The sequence below is a fragment of the Acyrthosiphon pisum genome, chromosome A2 (assembly GCF_005508785.2).
Source record: "Acyrthosiphon pisum isolate AL4f chromosome A2, pea_aphid_22Mar2018_4r6ur, whole genome shotgun sequence".
Taxonomy (NCBI): domain Eukaryota; kingdom Metazoa; phylum Arthropoda; class Insecta; order Hemiptera; family Aphididae; genus Acyrthosiphon; species Acyrthosiphon pisum.
The window spans coordinates 81,724,422-81,747,591 of record NC_042495.1 but is presented as its reverse complement, the minus strand read 5'-3'; the positions used below and the strand labels follow the sequence as shown (position 1 = coordinate 81,747,591).

At 27.0% G+C, this 23,170-nt stretch overlaps 3 protein-coding genes across 6 annotated transcripts in view; 2 read left to right on the top strand and 1 right to left on the bottom strand.

Moving 5' to 3' along the window:
- The window catches only part of LOC100575191 (protein MTSS 2), a 39,362-nt gene extending 27,572 nt beyond the window's left edge, over positions 1–11,790 (top strand). The window contains exons 8-14 of one of the 4 annotated variants that reach the window (XM_016802058.2): positions 1,657–1,833; positions 2,874–2,999; positions 3,131–3,302; positions 4,908–5,020; positions 5,315–5,414; positions 6,948–7,037; positions 10,173–11,790. In XM_016802058.2, coding sequence (XP_016657547.1) covers positions 1,657–1,833; positions 2,874–2,999; positions 3,131–3,302; positions 4,908–5,020; positions 5,315–5,414; positions 6,948–7,037; positions 10,173–10,768 — 1,374 coding nt within the window. In that variant the 3' untranslated portion in view covers positions 10,769–11,790. Of the gene's footprint in view, positions 1–1,656; positions 1,834–2,873; positions 3,000–3,130; positions 3,474–4,907; positions 5,021–5,314; positions 5,415–6,947; positions 7,038–10,172 lie in introns of all 4 variants that reach the window. The other 3 variants (XM_003242449.4, XM_008181882.3, XM_003242450.4) reach the window with 3 other exon arrangements.
- A 3,144-nt stretch (positions 11,791–14,934) lies between these two features.
- Positions 14,935–21,720, bottom strand: LOC100160076 (armadillo repeat-containing protein gudu-like). The gene is made up of 9 exons (XM_029489998.1): positions 21,287–21,720; positions 17,985–18,158; positions 17,762–17,908; positions 16,838–17,047; positions 16,482–16,730; positions 16,281–16,391; positions 15,970–16,194; positions 15,545–15,844; positions 14,935–14,970 (listed from the first exon to the last, which is right to left on the bottom strand). Exons 1-9 carry the CDS (start codon positions 21,392–21,394, stop codon positions 14,935–14,937), a joined length of 1,560 nt encoding a protein of 519 aa, XP_029345858.1. The 5' UTR covers positions 21,395–21,720.
- Positions 21,721–21,842: 122 nt separating this feature from the next.
- Positions 21,843–23,170, top strand: part of LOC100168953 — a 20,210-nt gene continuing 18,882 nt past the window's right edge. The window contains exon 1 of the mRNA XM_001944689.5: positions 21,843–22,217. The gene's annotated coding sequence lies outside the window, so the exon portion shown is untranslated. The remainder of the gene's footprint in view (positions 22,218–23,170) is intronic.

Genomic DNA, 23,170 nt, shown 5'->3' with positions numbered 1-23,170 from the left:
TCAAAGATTTTCATCAACTTTACCGCAACTTTAAATAGATATTAAACAAATAATGTTTTTAAAAACCTATTCTTTTAAATGTCATACAATGTTCCAATCAAATTCGATAAATGTCAAGAAAGTTTATTTCTATTATTTTTATGGGGAGTTAAAATGTGTTAATACTTTTAGGAGTTGTTCTTATACTATATAAATAACTTATACATATTTTGAATGCAATGAATGCTTCCAAATGTATAACAATAATAACATTTCTATCTCATATCTTATCTCCGTTAATTGTCTGAATTTTATAGAATACATATAATACTCACCTTATAATTAATAATTTAATAGAACTTAGAATTTATGTAAAACTTAACGTTACCTGTTCATCTAACAGTTAATCGCGTTCACATTCATACTTTGCATATGGCACGTGAACGTCACTCTTATTATTATAGTAAAAACAGCGAATACGAACATTATTCATATTTTTAAGGAACTTAACAAATTGTAGATTGTACAAACAAAATAACTTTCTTAAATTTATTTTTGATATTATCACGTTGTATAATATTACAATTTTTTCTAAATAATGGTATCAACAAATTCTTATAATCATATTACAATACAATAAATATTTATATTTTTTTTTACTCAGTTATAATTTATATCACATAAAGAGCTACTAAATGTAGTATTTATTTTATGTGTGTTAAAACTTACGTTAAATAATTTATATTAAAAATTTGTTATATTTTTAAAATTGATGGTAATTATATGAAGTATGAAATGAACTAATAACTACAGAAAGGGGACAATTTTGACTTATCAATTTAAATTTGAAACTACAACATTTCTCTAACAGAAATATTTGTTGTAATTTATAGCATATGAATTAAATGTTTCAACTTGGCTTCGATTTCAATAAAATAGGTACCCCTATAACCAAACCATGCAGTGAATACAGAATAGTGATTAATCTATTAGATGTATAAGTGTGGGTATTTTGTTTTATAATTAATTTTATTGTAGTATAGATAGGTAATCTAATATTGTATAATATGATGTTATTATTATATAAGATTTAATTATAACATAGGTACTTAAAAAAAAAGCTTTTATAAAATTGATTCAACTTTTTTAATATTTATAAAATAATAAATTAAATGAGCGGCCAAATTAATGTATTCATTTTTCACAACAAGAACATGAACATGTTCCTTTGAAAAAAATATAACGTAAACTTGAACGAATTCGATTTTCAAGTAGAACTTTCAGAACATTGACCAATAATAATTCAATTAAATGTCATGAAAATGTTTGTGTAATGTTTAAAAGAAGAAAAATTTATCAAATTTGTAATGCTAAATACTTTTTCTGTTAAAATCAATTAAATTAAATTTCATAAACAATGTTAGTGACATTAATAAATGTATACCCATTTTATTTATTTATAGCATGTTGATGTATGTAGTTTTTTTACTGTATGGAGGATACACATGGAATGTCCTTTATATATTTATTATGCCTCTACTTTCATTTACACTTACTCCATTAAAATTGAATTTTTTTTTTTTGTATTATGGGTATAACAGCACATCATTTATTTCTAATTCCCTTAACATTAAAAAATATATACCGTAAAGGTTTTAATGCATTAATGTTTATTAGGTGTTGGTTGACTATAAAGGTAGTGAAATGTCATGGACACACCAAACACCCCCAAGTAGTCCCAGTTCGTTGGGTTCACGTAAATCCAGTATGTGTTCCATCAATTCAATAAACAGCTGGTCTAGCGGCAGTACACATTCACCAAGCCATCAATACTGGAGCCGCTCATTGCTTCAGGTATTGATTCAGACAGACATTGATCGACACAAAAAAAATTATATACAATGGCATGAGTTTTTTTTTCTTATGTATCAGCATCATTGTGTTTTTATTAATTACATTGCACAGTTGTAGTTGAATTAAGTATTATTTATAATTTTTTATGGCTCCAGGAAATAGAATTGAATGTACAAATCTTAAATTAAAACATAACTATATTTTATTTCAAATTAATGCAATAACGCAATATTTAATGCAAACTTAAAACTAATTGTGTATAGGTACTATTATTTTTATACTGAAAACTTTTTTCAATTTTAGTTAGTTCATAATTTATTTTTCAATCATTGTTTCTAATTTAGGGTTGGGCCGATACCTCTTTTTACCGATACCCGATATTCCGATATATGCAACCGATAAAAAACCGATACCCGATATATTTGAAAATCAACATTTTCAGCATAAACAATGAACCAATATTAAAATATCACCGATACTATCAACCGAAATAATATTATCATTTTACATTTAACTATTACAATTTATAATCAATGCTATTATGCTGATAGATTTGGTTGTTTTTTTTTTTGGTATTGGTTAAAATATCGGTTTTAAAAAAAAAACCGATACCAATAAACCCGATACCACCAATATCGGCCGATATCGAGTATCGGTTTTAGTATCGGCCCATCCCTAGTTTCTATTAATATGATGAATAATTCATAATATAATCAAAAAATACTTTTAATTACTTAATGGGAAAATATGAATGGGCATTAACCAAAAACATTCTATTTCCAACATTTTACAAATCGAGTAGATTTTCTACTTTAAGAAAATTTAACCTGCTATAGAAATTTGTCATACTAAAGTAGCTCGACAACCATAAATTAAATGCAAATTGTATTGTTTAAGCATTATTATTTTTATTTAAACTCTGGTACTAGGTTATTTAAAAATAATTGTTTATTTTTGTTATTTATTTATTTTTCATATAATGTAGTTATTTTGGCATGTTTTTTTTTTTTTTGTGTGTGTGTGTGTGGTTGGTAATTTAGCCAGTATCCAACGAGCTACGTTACAAAGGACCTTTACCTCCTAGTAGATTATGCAGTGCTTCATCTCGTGATTCGGGATTTACATCCCAAGACGCAATTTATACAAAACAACAATCATACTCAAAGGTGAGTGCCTAAATGAAAGGCTATTGAATGAATTTTACCCCTGTATTATATTTTTTAGAACCATTAAGTACAATTTTAATATTAGGTGTTGTTTTATAATTTATTTTATATTAATATTTTATTACTTTTAGGCTCCTAACTCATCTGATTCCAATAGTAGCAGTGCTGGAAGCAGTACACCATCTACACCATTTGCCAGTTCTGAAGGTGGATGTGGCACATGGCCCAATGCTCAGGAAACATTGCAATTTGAACGTGCTGCGTCAGCCATTATGAATGATGCAAGACCACACACAATATCAGGTGGTGCCCACCATCAACGGCCAGCCCTTAGCGCGTACACATTTCAACCTGATTCTTCTTCTATTGATAAAACCCCTGTTGTCTCACCACAAGACGATTATGCTCATGTCCCCGATGTCCCGTCCAGAGATATGCACAAAAGTTATAATCCAACCTCACTAAAAACAATTGGTTTGTAAAAAAAAAAAAATGTATAGTTCTTATAATCACACATTTTGTATGTTAAATTTTTGAGGACAGAAACAATTTTTTTATAATATTACTTAAATATTGAAATATTTCCATTCTTAATTTTTATATATTTTATAGTAGTTTGTAATATAATAATTTATACAATTTTTTGTAGAATATGTAATTATTCATTGGGGTTTTATATTGTGTTTTAAAATATGTTAACATTATCTGTAAAAACAATGAATAATCATTTTTAAGGGGGCTGCAGCAGGTTTTGTCAAAAATCAAAACTAATGTAGATTTGACCAATCTAAACATCAATTTTGTTTGTTACAATGTTTTTCAATATATTTAAATTTTGTATCATAAAATAAATCTTAAAGGGACTGGAGAGGGCTCCAGGCAATGAATAAAAAAGTGACTTTTAGACCAATAAGCTAGACAAAACTGGAAGAATTTGGTTTAACAGATTTTAATTTTGAAAACAGATTATAATTGATCAACAAGTTTGCTAGGAAATGGTTGAGGCGATTTTGAATATTCCAATTATTGTTAGTGTCATAATGAATAATATAAATACAAAAATATCATATTTTTATTCTTGGATATCACAGCTGGAAAAAAATATATTCAGAATCGCCTCGATCATTCCCTAGTAAACTTGTTGATCAATCATAATCCATTTTCAAAATTAAAATCTGTCCAACTTGTCTAGCTTATTGGTCTAAAAGTCACTTTTTTTCATCTGCTGCAGCCCCCCCTTAAATCCTGAATAGATATAGGATTTGTTTGTTGTACAATAGATTACACAATTCAATTTTTATATTTATCAAAATGAAAATGTTGAAGCCGTAATTGTATACAGATAGTACTTTAGAGATGTTCTTTTTCGTTTTCTATTACCTTATATAACACATCTTCTGGTGTAGTTTATTGTAGAACCAAAAGTCAAGGGGCTCGCATCACTGTACCATATTCATCATATTTCTTAAATTCAGAGTTAAACAATGAATATATTGGGTTTACATTGTTGTGTATTACTTCTTTTCACACAATTCAAACATTTATAGGTTTGAATATATTCAAACTTTTCTGGTTAAACTGACTTGAGAATTAAGAATAATAATTTACCTCAGTGGTTAGTAGGTATAGTTGATTTTAAATACTAATATTCATTATCAATGATAGTACAATATTCATACAATTTCATTCTAAATATATGCTTTTAGTGTCTTAAAAATGTAATTCTTTTAATTAAATCTTTACCCAAAATCTAAATTTTAAAACCTAACTTACTATTTAAATGATAATTTTAAATTGATATGCAACAAATTTTTTTCTTATGGTCCATTATTTTTGTTTTATTTTTGTTTTGGTTATTGTATAATGCATATGATTTTTATAATTTATATTCTTATGTATTTTGTTTAGAATATATTCAACCAACATATGTCAATATGCATGAACTAGCTAGTATGGCTGCCAACAAAGCTCAAGAAAGAAATTCACAGCATAATGAGCCTTCTTCAATTGTAAATTTGAAAGTAATTTATTGGTGTTTTTACTATAATAAACTGCAATATAATGTCCAAATCTATCCAAAGGTTTTGCTTACTTAAACAACACTATAAATTATTTTCTAAGTAAATCTGTCTTTTGGTATTGGCCACGGCCAATTGTATAGCTATACCACCGTACATGTAGACAAAAAAACATATTAAACTTTAAAAAAAAAATTAATACATATTGTTGAGCCAATATTTTGGATAGATTTTAATTTTCATACTATCATCATTAATTTTATTAAATATATATAATATATACATTTTTAAACACAGAGTGATGGAGATCGAAAGGAGAGCACTAGCGAGAGTTCTCTAGAGTCTTCAAGCGGCTATAGTAGTCAAACAGCAATATCAAATGCCACTCCTGATGAAGGTGATTATATTATATATTTAATTTATTTGGAAAAAAAAATAGTAAAATAGTTGCACATTCCTTACTACTATATAGAACATATGACTTGAAAAGTATATCATTAATTATTGGGCATTTATTTTTTTCCTCTGCAAATTTTGTTAGTTTGTCTCCATTTTTCGGTTCTTATAACAAATTACTTTTCAACCCTTAATGTTAATTTATGATAAATTACTTTAGGTATTTGTATTTTTGACTTATCATTTTATATCATCATCATAGTAATGAAACATTTTATAGCAACAATATATTAACTAGATGGCTGTCTTTGTGTTATAAACTGAGGTATGTGTTGAAATTAGTTATCAAATAGGTGTATGTTTACAAAAAATGTATACTTTTACAACACTACATGCTTTATGCTATAGTGACAGAAAATACCTATAGATAATAATATAATATATTATACATCATACATCTTTGATAACAAATTGTATGCGTCAATAATAACATAAAGACAGCTATCAAGTTAATATATTATATGCAACCATTTATAGAATTATTTCATTATTATTATCATCAGAAAGATGATATTATAGCCCCGACTATTTTATAAACTAAATAATTGATCAAAATAAAATGTAAATATGTTTGATTTAATTCTTTTCATAGAGAATTATAGTATTTTCATATATCATCAAAACTACTATTCTCTAGATCAGAGGTTCCTAAACTTTTCACGGTATTACACTACCACCCATTTTGGAAAATATTAAATTTTAACGACTCACAACGTTGTTGTTGTTGAGTTATGAGTTAAAGAACCTATCTTTGCAATTACTTTTAGTCTAACAAAATCATGGTGACACGTTGCTGGTACACTTAAAAATTATTGTTGTGGATAATGTTCAATAATAAAAATATGACTAAATTTGGATATCAATGTGTACTCAGAAAATACTATATCATATTCATTTGACTATTTACTCGTATTTATATATTAAATAGGGATGGGCCGATACCACTTTTTACCGATATCCGATATTCCGATAAAAAACCGATACCCGATATATTTGAAAACCAACATTTTCAGCATAAACAATGAACCGATATCAAAATATCACCGATACTATCAACTGAAATACTATCATCATTTTACATTTAACTATTAAAATTTATAATCAATGCTATTATGCTGATAGATTTGTTTTTTTTTTTTTTTTTTTGTATCGGTTCATATATCGTTTTAAAAAAAAAACCGATACCACCAATATCGGCCGATATCGAGTATCGGTTTTAGTATCCGCCCATCCCTAATATTAAATAAATCTTTTCTTTTATAAATATATATTTATATTTTAAAACTTAATGTGGTTCACTAAAAATATAATCATAACCCTTAGTTTGCGAAACTCTGCTCTAGAGACCAAATAATGGAGACTAAATGAAAAATGTCCATATGTAATGCTTACAAATCACATGTAATTTATATCATTCTTATTTCATCTAATTCTATTGTGCTTGCTTGTGTATGTTTGTTTGTATATTATATAGAAGTGGAAAATTCACTTCTGAAATATTGTACATTGGATAGTCGAAATATTAGTGCCATCAAAGAACGTGTAAGGCCTGTATCTACGTTGGGTATGTATTCCCGATGCAGTGATTTTGTAATAGTTATATAATACCTATTTTAATTTTTTATTTTTTTTTAACAATTTTGAAATTAACTAGAAACTAAACTTGATAATTTAAAATGTAAATAGATTCCTTAACATTAGGAATAAAAAAAGGTGGGCAAGTGGATGTCCCTCTGCTGTACAGTAGGTTACAAGTGGGTCACTTTATAATGGATAGTATTAAATATGAATTCAATGATATAATATCACTGTATAAGAAAAACGATTCTGAGCGGAGACGGTATGTCAGTCTAGGTATAAGACATAATATTATATATGGTATTAAAAAAAAATTGACCTATAATAGGTACCTATAATAAATTCCAAATTAATCATATCACAATATCCATTAGGTAACGCGTTATACATCAACAACAAACCGTGGTACTATCATAGATATCTAATAGTATACTTTAGAAGTTTCAAGTACCCACGAATAATATTTTACAATCACAACAAAATAACTAAAATAGTTATTCCGGGTTTTTTAATATGTAATTTCGTCCAAATTTGAACTTAAAGTGACTATAAAAATAAACTGTGCTTATGTATTTCTTAGAATTTTTGGTAACAGAATTAAATATTTACGTGGAATCTCGTTTTAAATTTGATTAATTTTGTCAAAATTCAATCTTTAAATGCTTATAAAATATATTGTGCCTATGTACTTTTAATATTTTTTAACTGCTATTGTAACAATATATCAGGAACCTTGTATTACATTTTTACACTTTTTGGCCCAACAGATAAAACTTTATTGATATTCATAGAAAAAAAAAAAATGACCTATAATAAATTCAAAATTAATCATATCACAATATCCATTAGGTACTTATAACGCGTTATACATCAACAACCGTGATACTATCATAGATATATAATAGTATACTTTAGAAGTTTCAAGTACCCGCGAATAATATTATAAAATCACAACAAAATAACTAAAATAGTTATTCTAGGTTTTTTAATATAAAATTTCGTTCAAATTTGAACTTAAAATGACTCTAAAAATAAACTGTGCTTATGTATTTTTTAGATTTTTTGCTAACAGAATCAACTGCTTACGTGGAATCCTGTTTTAAATTTTCAATCCTTAGATATAAAAGTTGAACATTTTATACATTTTTAACTACAAAATTATTTTTCAATTTTATAAATTTTATCAAAATTTGAACTTCAAATGCTTATAAAAAAAAATTGTGCCTATGTATTTTTAATATTTTTCATCAGGTCATATTTATCATATCAGGAGCCTTGTATTAAATTTTTACACTTTTTGGCCCAACAGATAAAACTTTATGGATATTCATAGAAAAATAAAAAATAAATAAATATGAAATTGTCCGTAAACAGCTCAAAACAAGTCAAAATATTATCAAGTATAAGAATTGACAAAATAAACATTGAGTGAAATTTTCATGCATCTACAGTTATTCGTTTTTGAATTACAACAAAATAAGAAAATCGCTACATGAGAAATCGAGTGAATATCCAATGTAAAAATTTGAATTTCAAACGCTTTTATAAATTTAATTTGACATTCTTATAGCCATTTTTTTTTTGATAAAGGTAGATAATCTTATAAGGAATCTTGCATTACATTTTAAAATCTTAAAAATAAATATGTTTACGAATTCGTAACTCAAAATAATTTACTAATTTTCATGATTTTTCCATATTTTGTCAATTTTTGAACTTAAAATGTTAATAAAAAAAAACTGTGATTGAGGATTTTTAATATTTTTCTAATGTCATTGTAACAATATAGTAGGAGCCTTGTATTAAATTTTCAAGTATTTTTACTCAACAAATAAGGTTTTATTGACCTTCATACAAAAAAAAAACTAATAAAATTGGAAACTGAAAATGTCCCTAAACAGTTCAAAACAAATTAAAATATTTTGAAAATTTTATCATGTTATACAAAATGGAAATATAAACAACCAGTGAAAAAATTGATTTTGCGTAAAATTTCCCGTTTCCCCTTAATTTTTATGTTCTTTTTCCCAGCGCTTTTGAAAACTATTGGGAATTTTTAATTTTGACCTCCCGAATGCACCAACTAGATTCACTTTCCCTTCAAATTAGATACTGTTGAAGAAAATTGAAGTAGTTTTACTGCCCCTAGCCGTGATGACAGACACCAAAATAAAAAATAAAAATATAAAAACACACATCATTGTAAAATCAATACATTCGTCATCTCACTCAGAATCTAAAGTATCTAACTTCTAAATTGTGAATTTTAAAACTAAGAAATAATTGAAATGTGTCTTATAATTATTAACTCATTTCTAGGATTTGAATTTATACTATAAAAAACAACAAAAATGCCCTTAAAATTGTTTTTAACATAATGTTCATTAACAATTTCTATTATATTTTGTTTCACATAATTCAGCATTATGGCAATTGTTGCAAGTCATAAATAAAACAATAGAAACATATAATATAATATAATATATTTATATACAATGTCAGCACATGATAACAATTTTGTTTGTCAGACCATTGTGCAGCTGCAGGCACTTTTACGGTACATAGGTAAAAATGATATAATGTAACTAAAAAATGTATACAATTTTCTTATTTTTGAGATAGTTAATGGTAAATTTTATCCATTCTCATAAAATATAAAAAAAAAATGCAGAATAAAACTTTCATTTTTTAAATCTTTGATGTATGAAACATAATAGGTGCTTGGAAAGCAAAGTAAAAACAATACAATTTGCATTTAAATAAATCCGTGCCCTCGTAACCATCGTAATCTTCATAACCATAAAAACAATGATTAGGTAATGCATTTAATTATACAAATATTTTTGTGATTTGATCATTAATTAGAAATTAACAAAAAAAACTTATAAAAATGTATTACTAACAAAGTAACTTGTTGTACAGTAGTAAATTGCATGTTCAATTTGTTTGTGTTCAGATTTTTCTTAGAAATATTTATATTTAAATATTGTTTTGAAATATTAACCCCACATGATTTCTATGTTGTTAACATTTGATTATGATTTTTTTTTTTTATTTATATATTATTTTCATTCAAATTAAATAAGAAAATGTATTGTTATTTATTTATTCTTATTTTCAGGTTATTCCAGTCTTAAAAGCGGTACACTGTGTCGTCGGTCTTCAATACAAAGCAACAAGCCACCTCCACCTATACGCCGAACACCGTCCATTTTAAACAACTCAGTACAAAATCTACCTCCTCCACCGCCATTTTTGTTAGATATTACTGCTGAACAACGTCAGCAAAGTCGTTCACAAACATCTTTAACGTCAGAAAAAGTGTATTCTGAACCCATGACACATCAACGTAAATCGTCTGGTGGAAATGTGGCCGAAACTGTACGTAATCTAACGCAACTCAATCATACACCTGCAAGTCCTATTTTATTGCGCCGCACGCCGAGTAATCGATCAACGAGTGCTGATCGCTGTAATAGCCGTTCGTCTGAGCCAGTTACTGGATTTATGGCAGCTTTAGGCTCTAGACTGTTACAGCAGCAACCTAAAACAACAGGTGGGTCTCCTAAGTTAAGCAGACGTTGGATTGCTCCTGCCAGACACTCTATTGTGGATCCAGCCACATGTCATGATTCACTGATGGAACAAATAAGGAAAGGTATGGTGTTAAGAAAGTCTATTGCTGTCAATGACCGGTCAGCACCTAAAACTAATTAAGAGTTAATACACTAAGTTAATGTTGTTTTTCTTCGATTATTAAGAATTTTCATGATTTTATTTTGTAATCCCTAATCAATTTAATTTAAACAGTAAATTCTAATATATTTATAATTTCAAATTTTTCACATAGTTATTGGATTTAGAATTCTTCTAAGACTAAAATAATTTCATAAACTATGAAATTCATGGTAACATAATAATTCTAACAGTTACTCAGTGTCTACTACTAAGAAAATATAATGTATATAAACATTCTAAACTTGAGGCACGAGCTATAAAATAATATGTAGGATTTCTTTCTTATTACTTATAAGTAAGTGTTTTTTGACCAAGGTGAAAAAATACTATGTATAAGCTCTATCAAATCTTTTATGAATAATTTGGACTTGAGTCTAGTATATTTATATCATTCCAGACATGTATATTTTTTTTTACTAACACATTCCGTAGTTCATGGTGATCACTTATAACTAAATGTTTATTACACAAAACAAAAAATACTCACATTTAGCATACCAAAATTATTCCAAAAACTATTAATTTAGATATCATTCAGATAGTCAATATTATAAATGTATACACCTGTGTTCATTGATATGATCAATTATGTACTTTCAATATAAACTTAATGCTAATATATTATACTCTTTTTTTAGAAATATGATATTGTTTAAAAATATAAAAGTAAACAACTATTATGTAAAACCAAAGTCAATTTGACATCCGTCTATAAACATTTATTGATACTTATCAAAATATATTAATGTATGAATTTCTAAATGCATTAAAACTATTGATGTATTGTATAATCTTTATTTATATAATTATTATTATTATTATTATTATTATTACTATTATTAATATTACTTTTTGTAGTTGATTTTTTTTTTTGTAACAAATATTTATTTATATTATGTTTTTTTTTTTGTGTATAGAAAATTGTGGATTTGTTTTTAAGGGTTCATAATAACCGTTTGTTGTATGATTAATGAAAAATAAATGAATGATTATATTTATCAGATTTTATTTATAACTAATAAATATAAGAAAACCCCTTTGATAAAAAAAAAACATTATTTAATGTTACATTTATTTTTATGTGTGTTGGAAGGTTCAAATTTTGTTGACATTGGATATTCATTTGTAAATTAACTATTTTTCCTCAGTCCACAAATAATTGTAAATACTTGACATTTTCATAAATAGTTTATTTTATAATTGTCTACACAGTACACATGACACAATTTTCAAAATATTTTGACTCTTGTTGAGTAATTTATAGACATTTTAAATTTGTTGACTAAAAAAACTCATAATTTATATTAAAGAAATTTATAAATATTAAAGATACATAAGTGCAATTTTTTTTATAAACGTTTTAAATTTAAATTTCGACCAAATTCGTCAATACATCTCACTTTCTGTACATTTTAAACATTGTAATTTGTAGGTCAGATGTTACCAAATAATATTTATACATAAATAATTTGTTAATCGTTCGCGGACGATTAAAATAAAATTAATGACGTCGGAAAAAACCAATCAACAAAATGATAAATTACAACAATAGAACGTACAATAATATTCTCGGTTTTACTTTTTTGTTTCTTGTGTGCAGGCTGAATAAAATTCGTCACCGGGTCACTGTTTGGTGACCCACGTGGCACTGCCATAGATCAGTCTTCTTAAATTTTAAATAACATACGCACGTGATTAATAATATATTTTAATCCATCTGTACCTAGATATTTTTGTTGGTATCATAACTTACACTAATACGCTAATTCGTAATGTGTCGTTTCTATTAATAATTCAAATCGTATTTTAAATTAATAATGAATAAAACAAATTTTTAACGTTTTTTATAATGTAATATTTAAAGGTTTTAAAAGCATATTATTTTGATATTTTTAGTGCGTAATTGCATGCATTTTTGAGAATGTTCAAGTTCATAAACATCGTAACCCTAATAACCTAATTATAAATATTTTCTTAATTCTGTAGGTTGAATCGATTATTTTCATATAATTTAAGTTAATACTGGCGTACCGCATACTTAAAGAATAGTGTGAATATATAGATTCTACCTATGTATGATTTATGGCCTTATAGGTAGCTTAAAATAATTAGTGTACCTAACAAAATATTTTGAAAATTACTTTGTGTAGGTAATAGGTATAGAGATTATAGAATATTATGCGTAATATAGTAAAAATAGTGTCAGGTGTGATTAATATACAACAAAATAACTAAAATCGATTGAAGATAAAGCGTTACATTTTTTCTGTTACCTATACGATGCGATTTCTTCAAAATTTAAACTTCAAACCCACGTAAAATTAAAAAAAGGTGGGTAAGTGGATGTCGCTCTGCTGTACAGTAGGTTAGAAGTGGGTCACTGTATAATGGACAGTATTAAATTTGAATTCAACGATATAATATCACTGTATAAGAAAAACGATTCTGAGCGGAGACGGTATATCAGTCTATGTATTAGACATATATATACTTATCTATGGTATTAAAAAAAAATTGACCTATAATAGGTACCTATAATAAATTCCAAATTAATCATATCATAATATCTATTAGGTACTTATAAGTTATAACGCGTTATACATCAACAAAAAACCGTGGTAAAATCATAGATATATAATAGTATACTTTAGAAGTTTCAAGTACCCACGAATAATATTATACAATCACAACAAAATAACTAAAAGAGTTATCCTAGGTTTTTAATATGTAATTTCGTCCAAATTTGTACTTAAAATGACTATAAAAATAAACTGTTTAAATGTATATTTTAGATTTTTTGGTAACAGAATTAATTACTTACGTGGAATCTTGTTTTAAATTTTTAATTCTTAGATACAAAAATTGAACATTTTATAAATTTTTAAGTACAAAATAATTTTTCAAATTAAAATTTGATAAATTTTGTCAAAATTTGATCTTTAAATGCTTATAAAAAAAAATTGTGCCTATGTATTTTTAATATTTTTCAACTGATATTGTAACAATATATCAGGAGCTTTGTATTAAATTTATACACTTTTTGGCCCAACAGATAAAACTTTATTGATATTTATAGAAAAAAAAAACTAAAAAAATTGAAAACTTACAATGTCCGTAAACAGCTCAAAAAGAGTCAAATTATTTTAAAAATTTTATCGTATATATAAAATGCTAATATAAACATTCAGTGAAATTTTCAAGTTTCTACAGTCACTCGTTTTTTAATTACAACAAAATAAGAAAATCGTTACGTAAGAAATCGAGTGAATATCAAATGTTGTAAAAATATGAATTTCAAATGCCCATAAAAATTTAATTTGAGTTTCTTATAGACATTTTTTTTTTGGTAAAGGTAGATTATCCTATAAGGAATCTTGTATTACATTTTAAAATCTTAGATTTAAAAAGAAAAATTTTTATGAATTTATAACTCGAAATAATTTGCAAATTTTCGTGATTTTTCCATATTTTGTCATTTTTTGAACTTTAAATGCTTAAAAAAAAAAACTGTGACTAACGATTTTTAATATTTTTCATCTGCCTTTGAAACAATATACTAGGAGCCTTCTATTAAATTTTCAAGCTTTTTTATCCAACAAATAAAATTTTATTGATATTTTTAGAAAAAAAACTAAAAAAAAATGGAAAATAAAAATGTCCGTAAAGAGCTCAAAATACATCAAAATATTTTGAAAATGTTATGGTGTATAGAAGATGCTAAGATAAACAATCAGTCAAAATTCATGTATCTACGGTAATTTTTTTTAAAGTTACACCAAAAACCAAATTCAATTTTGTGAAAAATCGATTTTGCGTAAAAATTCCCGTTTTTCCTTAATTTTTCTTTTGTTTTTCCCGGCGCTTTTGAAAACCACTGGGAAATTTAAATTTTGACCTCCCCAATGCACCAACGATATTCACTTTCCCATCGAACGAGATACTGAAGTCGAAAATCGAAGCATTATTTCGACTACTTATCGTGTACACAGACACAAAAAAAATAAAAAAAATAAAAAAATAAAAAATAAAAAAATAAAAAAAAATAATAAAAAAATAAAAAAACACACATCATTGTAAAATCAATACATTCATCGTTCCACTCAGAATCTAAAATATTAGTTAATATAATTAGTTTTGTTCTTTTTTTATTGCAATTCAAAAACGACTAAATCAAGAAGATACTTGAAATTATTAAAAAAAATGTTCAAAAATACTGTTATACAAGAAATGATACAATTTTCAAAAAAATTTGAGTTACCTATTTGTAGACATTTGACATTTTCTACGTATTTTAGTTTTTATTAGACATTATGACGTGTGATAAAATTGTCGTTTGTGAGTAAAACCCTTGAAAATGTAATACAAAATTCTTCGCCACTTTTCTTGTAGTAATTAAAAATTATCAAAAATGCATAGGTAGTTACAATTTTTTGTAAGAGTTTTAAATAAACATTAAACATGTTGACAAAATTCCTCAAAATTGTGAATTATTTTGTAGACATGTGGGCCATGATATACATGATAGACAGTCACCGCTCAAAATCGTTTTTAATCATATACAATAATTGCAATAGATACCTAGTTGAAATTATACTTAAATTTATTGTTCGAAATATATCAAAATTGAAATCCTAGTAAATGAGTCACGAGGGAGCTAATTATTATTCGTAAGATATAAATAATAAAATATACTGACCAGCGTACTCAGCAACTGGTAAAAATAAATAAGTATAATATTATAAAACGTGAACTTACTTTTGTATTTTTAAGCAACGTTACCAACGTATGTCCCGCCGTAGATTGAACGAGAGTGGAATCAAATTTCATCATGGACCATACTAAACGTATGCCATCATTGCTAACCACTTGTTCCATGCACAGTGGATCAGACGCACAATTGTCGATCACACGACACACGTTTACGAGAATCCTCTCATGGCCGGTGTCTTGTAATAGCTTTATTATGGGTACCAAACCATCGGCCGCCCTCAGAGCGATCTTGTTGCGTCCTATTTTCGTGCATTCCGCCAAAGACGCTACGGTGTTGGCGATTACCTAGGTATATAAAAAGCGAATGCGAAGACTGATTTATTGATTTCAAACAGCCTACATAGGTAGGCATACTATAATATCATTATAATAATATAATATGACATTATATTTTAAAATTTCGCACTCACATCTTCACTGTCGGAGTCCAATAGTTTTACTAAAACGTGTATACCGTTTATGTCTTCCAGACGTTTCACGTTGTCCGGGTTCATTAAACATTTCCATATCGCACCCGTAGCGGCTTCCATTAATTTCATTTCACACTTGTGCGATTCCACTTTGACAATGTTTACCAAAGAGTTTAGACCCCCTTGTTCTTTGATCAGTTTCCGGCTCTCGGGGTCCTCGGCACACTATACATCGTCACCATTTTGTAAAAGGCGTATACTTGTCCGACACACTTAAATTATTATGATCTATAAAAGTAATAAACACTCACATTGAACGTTACGGTGGCAGCGTTGTTCATCATTTCGATGTCCGGACTCTTCAACAGTTTTAATATATCGACCAACATGCCTTGCTCTTTGATCGCCGTACGAAACACTGGCTGCGCAAATTTACAATTTCATTTCGAGCTCAATGAAAATTAATTCAATATCGCGCACCGTTTGATTATAGTCGTAAAATTCCTATCTACCTGTGTTGCACAATTAACGATAATTCCCATAATAGAACTGACAACATCCTCATGCACCGAGGTCAATAGCTTTGCCATTACCGGTATGATTCCAGATCGTCGCATCACATCTTTATTTTTATCCGATTTAGACATCGACCACAATGCTTTTGAACAATTGCACAACAGACTAAATAACTTTTGTTGAACTACAGGTAACATTTCACTTTCGGTTTTTAAGACTTGATGCGGTACATCCATGTAGTCAACCTGTCACACGATAAATGTAAATTTACAGCAGTCATTAAATAGGTACAGTCAAGTACAATAAATACTACAAAATAAAAATAAATGAGTTCGTTTATTTGCGCATTTACCATTAATTTAATACCACCCGCTTTTCGTATGAACTTTCGACCTTTTTTTATTTTTGCTACGTTAGCTAGAGTCTCGGCTGAGAGAATTTGTAAGTCTACTGATCGGTCAGACAATAACTTGACTAAAATTGGAATGGCACCCAAATTTGTCAGATTTCTTCTAGTACCCAACATATATGACATTTCATTTAATACTGCTAGTGCACCGTGCTAAAAACACACATTCACACACATACACACATTGAAATCACCTTATTGTTTTAACCCTAAATTTTTTAATTGAATACACTTGTTATAATTAGTAATTAGGTATATTGATATTGTGCTACGTAGGTATCAAAATATTTTATATTATAATATATTATTGCTCATACCTCAATAGTAGATAAATAAAAAAAAACATTTTATGTATATTTAATAAATCATTTGACTCAATTTTTTTTAATGACATTATAAATGATGTTAATATTTATTTTCCAACAAAAACTTAAAACAAGTTGATAATTATTAACTACGATAAGGTAAATCTTCTTTAATAATATAGCGATTCGGATTTTGAAGTTATCAAATATATTAAAATATTAAGTTGGTTTGCACAAAAAAAATTGTATTTTATTTTAACTAAAAAGTTACTAACCGGGTGCACACTTGTACATTATTTTGAATATATTTAATTTGTTATATAATTATTTATCTTGAAAGTTGTTTAGTTAAGACACACTAAAAACGTCTTCTCGAAACAATTAATTTAAATGTTTCAATAAATACCTAATTGAAAAAATAAATTATATTACCTATATGTTATTGTTAAATCAATTTTTATTTGTAACATATTTGGTATGCTCTAATTAGATTGCCAACAATTAAAGCTTAAATGGACTATAAAACAGTTTTTAAACGTCCTATTAATCCATACAACATTACTCTGCATTCGTTGTGGTCGGTCTCTAATAAATTGATCAAAAGCTCTGTACCACCGGTATTAATCACGATACTTTGCGTGGACTCGTCACGTAGATTGTAGTCCACCAACGCAGCCAATGCAATTGCTGTAGCCGTTTGATTTCCTACCTTCAGTCAATTGTACAACGATAATATTTAAATAATAATTTAATGATATGATTAGGTATTGTAGGTATATTGTTACTCGTATGTATTTAATCAATCTCTGGATACTTTCTATTTCAGCTGCGTCATCAGAAAACGATGTCGGATTATACCATCTGTCTTCTTCAAACTCGCTCAACGTCATACTGTAACTTGAACTGTCATCCGATTGTGCAGGTTCCTCGACCATCAATGTGTACAAAGCACTAGGGGGCTAATAACCGGAAATGGATATCATTCAAATTTTAAAATATTTAAGCTGCAGTCAACGAATTGATATGTATACAAATATTATATCATGTTATATATCTATACCTAAATCGTGTTATTAGAAGTTTTATTATTAATTGAACTAATAAAAAAGTTATTGGAAACATCTCAAATCTTGATTGATTATTATTATCACAGTATTATATAAAAATCATAATTCATTATTAAATTAAAGTGTAATTTTAACGTACATAAATTAGATACAATATATGTATATATATACCAGATGATCCCAGCTATCTATTTTGCCATGCATAATGCATTATTCGGAACGTACAAATGTATAAAATAAGACGAATTAAATAAACAAAAATGGTACTCAAAGTATCAAACGCTTATCACGTATATGTTATGTGCAAACACTGAAAACTACAGGAACTAGGAAGTGCCGAAATGGAGTAAGTCATGTCAAGACTCGAGGTAAGTTTTAATTGAAGTAAGAAGTGTGCAAACCATAAACTTGGCATAGGTTTTGGTGATTTACCTCTGATGAATGGGACGTGTATTATCGTTTCTGCCAAAAACTAGATTTTCGTTTTTGCCAACTATCGTTTCCACCAAAATTATAAAATGTTTGATTTTTCGTTTCCGCAAAATTATTTTTCTTCCAGAGTAATCATAGTTTTAAATTTTAGGGCCAATTATAGTCATAATTTTGGTTGTATGTAGGTATTTAATGTTTTATGGTATTGTGAAACTTATATTTCCGAAAGTATGTTTTTCGAATTTTTGAAAACAGTACTTACATAATAACGAAAAATTTAGGGCTAAGTTTCCATATTAAATAGGACTCCAGCCCTTTGATTTTATTCCCTTTTATTTTCGTATTATGTAAATAAAATATTATATTCTTAATAGTATTTTTATCAAGAATAAATATCGTTAATGAAAAAAGTAACAAGATTTAAATTAAACAAAACAGGCATCAATATATTAGTTTTTCCAATTGTCTTAACTATCCCTCTCTAAAATGTAAAATGTTCCACAGGAAAATTTGATATGTGATTTACTAGATTACCAGCTTACAACCCTGATGGTTATAGCTATCCACCACTGCTGTCTGCTAACATAAACACTAAATTTATCGGCATTTTATTTAATTATTTTGCTTAGAAATTGTCATTTCATCAATTAATAAATAGTAGATAATAATTATTGCTATATGTAAAATATATGGGTTTACTGCTGTACCTATACGGCTATACCTATAGTAGTATATTATATGTACCTTCTTTCCAAGACAAAATCAATTCAAATTTTACTTTTTACTTTTAATGTTTATGCTAATTGCTAATAGTAAAGTTTCATAGTATATTTTAGTATTAGCACTTTATGGCCTTTTTAAATAATTAAATAAAGAAAGGGTTTTCAAATAGAAAAATTAAGTGGTAGGTATTTGCGAAAAACCTACCAGCTATATTGTAACTATAAAATATGTTTTCGTTTTTCTCAGAAATTAAATGAAATGTCATAATTGATTGTATAATATTTTATATTATATAGCTAATAAGTAAGAACTATTCATTATAATATTATTTGTATACATAAATAGGATAAACTTTGCTCTCTCATCTCGTTTCGATTGAGAGAATAAGTCTTATTCCTCGATCAATAACAAAAACAAGAAAAAAATTCGTATTAATTTGTAGTTAAAAATGCATAATGTTTTTAATTTAAATTTTCAATACATAACGCTAGAAAATATCATTCAATGTTCCTCATAAGTTCTTCTTACAGAAACTTAAATTATTTTTCATTGGTATTTAAAGCTTAATTTTTTACGAAATTGGATACTATACCTACCTGTAAACATAACCTTTTTTTGCGTAACCACTGCATAAGGATTTTTTAAACTTAACCCTACATATTACAGTGACCTGTGTACTTACTTGATAACAAGATTACACAGGAGACCGCATATAGCAGGGTAAGTTCTCTGGTTATTTTAGATTTATTTCTTAAAGTACCTTATAAAAGTTGTATAATAGTTTTGGTACTGTGATAACATTTTTTTTTAATTATGGCTTTGACAACTGAGGTCATTAACCTATTACTTTGAGGGAGGATGCGGTTGGATTGAACACGCGTTTGTGTGGCAAGGATTTGTTACTAAAAACCCGGTAGTCACCCATCCAAGAACTAGTAACATCGGCTGTTGCGTACACTCAGAACACGTTTCGTGACTGATTACACACAGCTCGCCACACCAAGCCACTGCGGTAAATTATTTTGTGAGATTAAAATAAGTACATTTATCACCACTGGAGTATAATTTACGATCGTAGAGTTATATTCTATTAATTACTATAGTTCTAATTGTTATTCAGAAACATTGTCAATAGCTACTGTGTTGAACATAAAATAATAAGTAATGTAGGTACAAATTATTTTTGATAAAATTATTTTGCGTTGAATGTTGCTCTAACATAAATTTACCACATGTTTAATGGATATTTTTTTTTATGTTAATTGTTGAAAATATTTATTTATTTACCAATAATTTACAAAATGAAATCATAGTTAAAATGTAAGTATTATTCTTCAAACGGAAAACTTATAACTCACTACATTGAAAATGATTGAGACTCTTTTGAATATGCAATTTTAATATTTTATACTTATTATTTTTTTTCACCCTAAAGTTTGCTGACAAGACTGCACTAACAATTATACATTTTTGGAGAAAAATACTTTTCTAAAATTCTGATGATTTAAGATTATTGAATATATTTCGAATATTTATTTATTTTTATTACATAATATTATTTAAATTTTATAGAAGTGCGAAGTATAATATGTATCTATCTATATCGTGGTATAGTCTACATTTTGCAGGATGGGTAAGTACACCAAATACCATTTTATTCTTCTTAGCCAAATTCAATTTTGAAATAATGATATAGATTAATAGTGTTTGATGTTGAAAAAAAATCATTTTGCAGCACTTCATGAGAAAATTAAATCTAAATTGTAAGCCAGGACTTTGTTATCACTATATTTAATTCGTTGTAGGTATCTGGTATAGTATATAATTTATATATATTTTTATAGTAGAATAGTAAATGCACCTACCTCAACTAAAGTTTTATCTTCTAATGTGACGTCTGTTTCGTTTCGTTTGTCTTTCGCCGCCGATCCTTCCCTTAAAGTTTCCATATTATTATTTGTAACTTCGGTCATAGTATTGCAGTTTCTTATTTTGGTGTTAAATGTAGCCGGGTATCCTATAACGGATACAACACTGCTGTAATACAGTATAAAGACGAATGCGGTTTTCGATAAAAATGTCAGATATATAATATTATAATATAGGCCAAATATCGATCAAACTCTGTGTTCATTGTTGACTACCTAATTGCAAGTGCTTATAGTAGTAGGTTATAGCCACCTAGGTACCTAATAGTTACTGTTTACATTTTCAATGTGTACGCACAAATAGTTATGTAAAGATAACAGCTGTATACCGCAATTATGATGTGTAGCGTTTACTATAATAGGTATATAACGCATTTCTAGTGTAAATAGAATAAAAAAAATCCTTTGAGCACGAAAAAAAAAACAATTATTAGCGTATGATTGTATTGTTGTTTCGTTTTATTTCCTGTCCGGTATACCAACACTGCCAACATTATCTAGTTGCACGACTATTTCGTCACAGTGACGATGACTACAACAAGTCGTACAACGACGTAGGTACGAACGGTTATAAACTACCTACCGAGTACCGACAGCAGTACTAAAACTGCAATCAAATCATGCACATTCGCTTAAACGTAGTTAATATCGTATTAGGCTCCATTCATTATTGTTGTTGTTGTTCGAATCACGGCGTTTATGCTATACGTTAAGTGAAGTAATACTTTTTTAGTGTTTACATAATATTTTCGTTTGGTATAAATTTACTTATAATTAAAAACACGAGAGTGCGCATTTACATAAATTGTTTGTGTTGCGTTCTACCTACAGTTGCATCAATTTCGGAGACTTGAATGCATATTTAAAGGTAAATAATTTGAATTTAATTTTAACATAATATAGGTATCATTAATGCTAAGTATTAGGTATACGAAGGTATATTGGTTTTCTAGATTGGTAAACGACATTTAAATTTAAATGTATAATAAAATGTAGCATAATTTTATTTTGCAAAAAGATGGACCAAATATTATTTTTGAATTTCTATTGAAATCTTAGACGTTATACGGAAAAGTAGGATTTAATAATATTGTATAACTCCGAACTCGCGAGTGCATGGTTGTATTCTATAAAATTTTAGCCATTAGTATTTACTTCTTGTCTAATCTTTTACAATTTATGTAACCAATTTTATTTTATTTTTAAAATATTCAATTATATATTTTTTTTAATAAATTATGTAATATATTTATAATATAATTAATTAACAATTTAACATTTATTCCTTCTAAATTAATTATATTTTGTTTTTGTTTTGTTTACTTTAAAACTTGTAAAAAACCAAATTTTTTTTTATTGATTCTTTGCAAATTGTAATTCCATCTATTAATGTATATATTGAAATCAAAATAAATGCATTACCTATGTTTTTTTAATTTACTTAATTCATAGAATATATTAATGTGACATATAATTTATTAACTTATACATAACCCTTGATTAGCGTTTTTATCAAAAGATCAATATCAAAAATTAACATCATTCAAATTTATTCTTTTAGTTGTTTACTTCACAATTCGTTGGAAGTGTCCATTTACTTAACTATACATTTCTGAGGAACGTGCTATAGCATGTATATAGCATATAAATTCGTCTGCGTATAATACGTAAACACGTACTTTTAAATTGTAAACATTATTTTTTATTTTATGTCTATATTGATTATGTAATGTACGCAATATAGTTCTACGCTAGAAGTTCGAAAAAAATATTTTTGGTTTTAAATTTTTTTTAAATGATTAAATTCAATAAAACTTACCT

Excerpts from the sequence above, each read along its gene's own strand:
- LOC100160076 (XM_029489998.1), bottom strand. The coding sequence starts at position 21,394 with ATGACCGAAGTTACAAATAATAATATGGAAACTTTAAGGGAAGGATCG. Across the intron at positions 16,195-16,280 it reads CTGCCACCGTAACGTTCAAT|TGTGCCGAGGACCCCGAGAG; the intron begins GTGAGTGTTTAT and ends GACGATGTATAG. Across the intron at positions 15,845-15,969 it reads TGGACTCCGACAGTGAAGAT|GTAATCGCCAACACCGTAGC; the intron begins GTGAGTGCGAAA and ends TTATATACCTAG.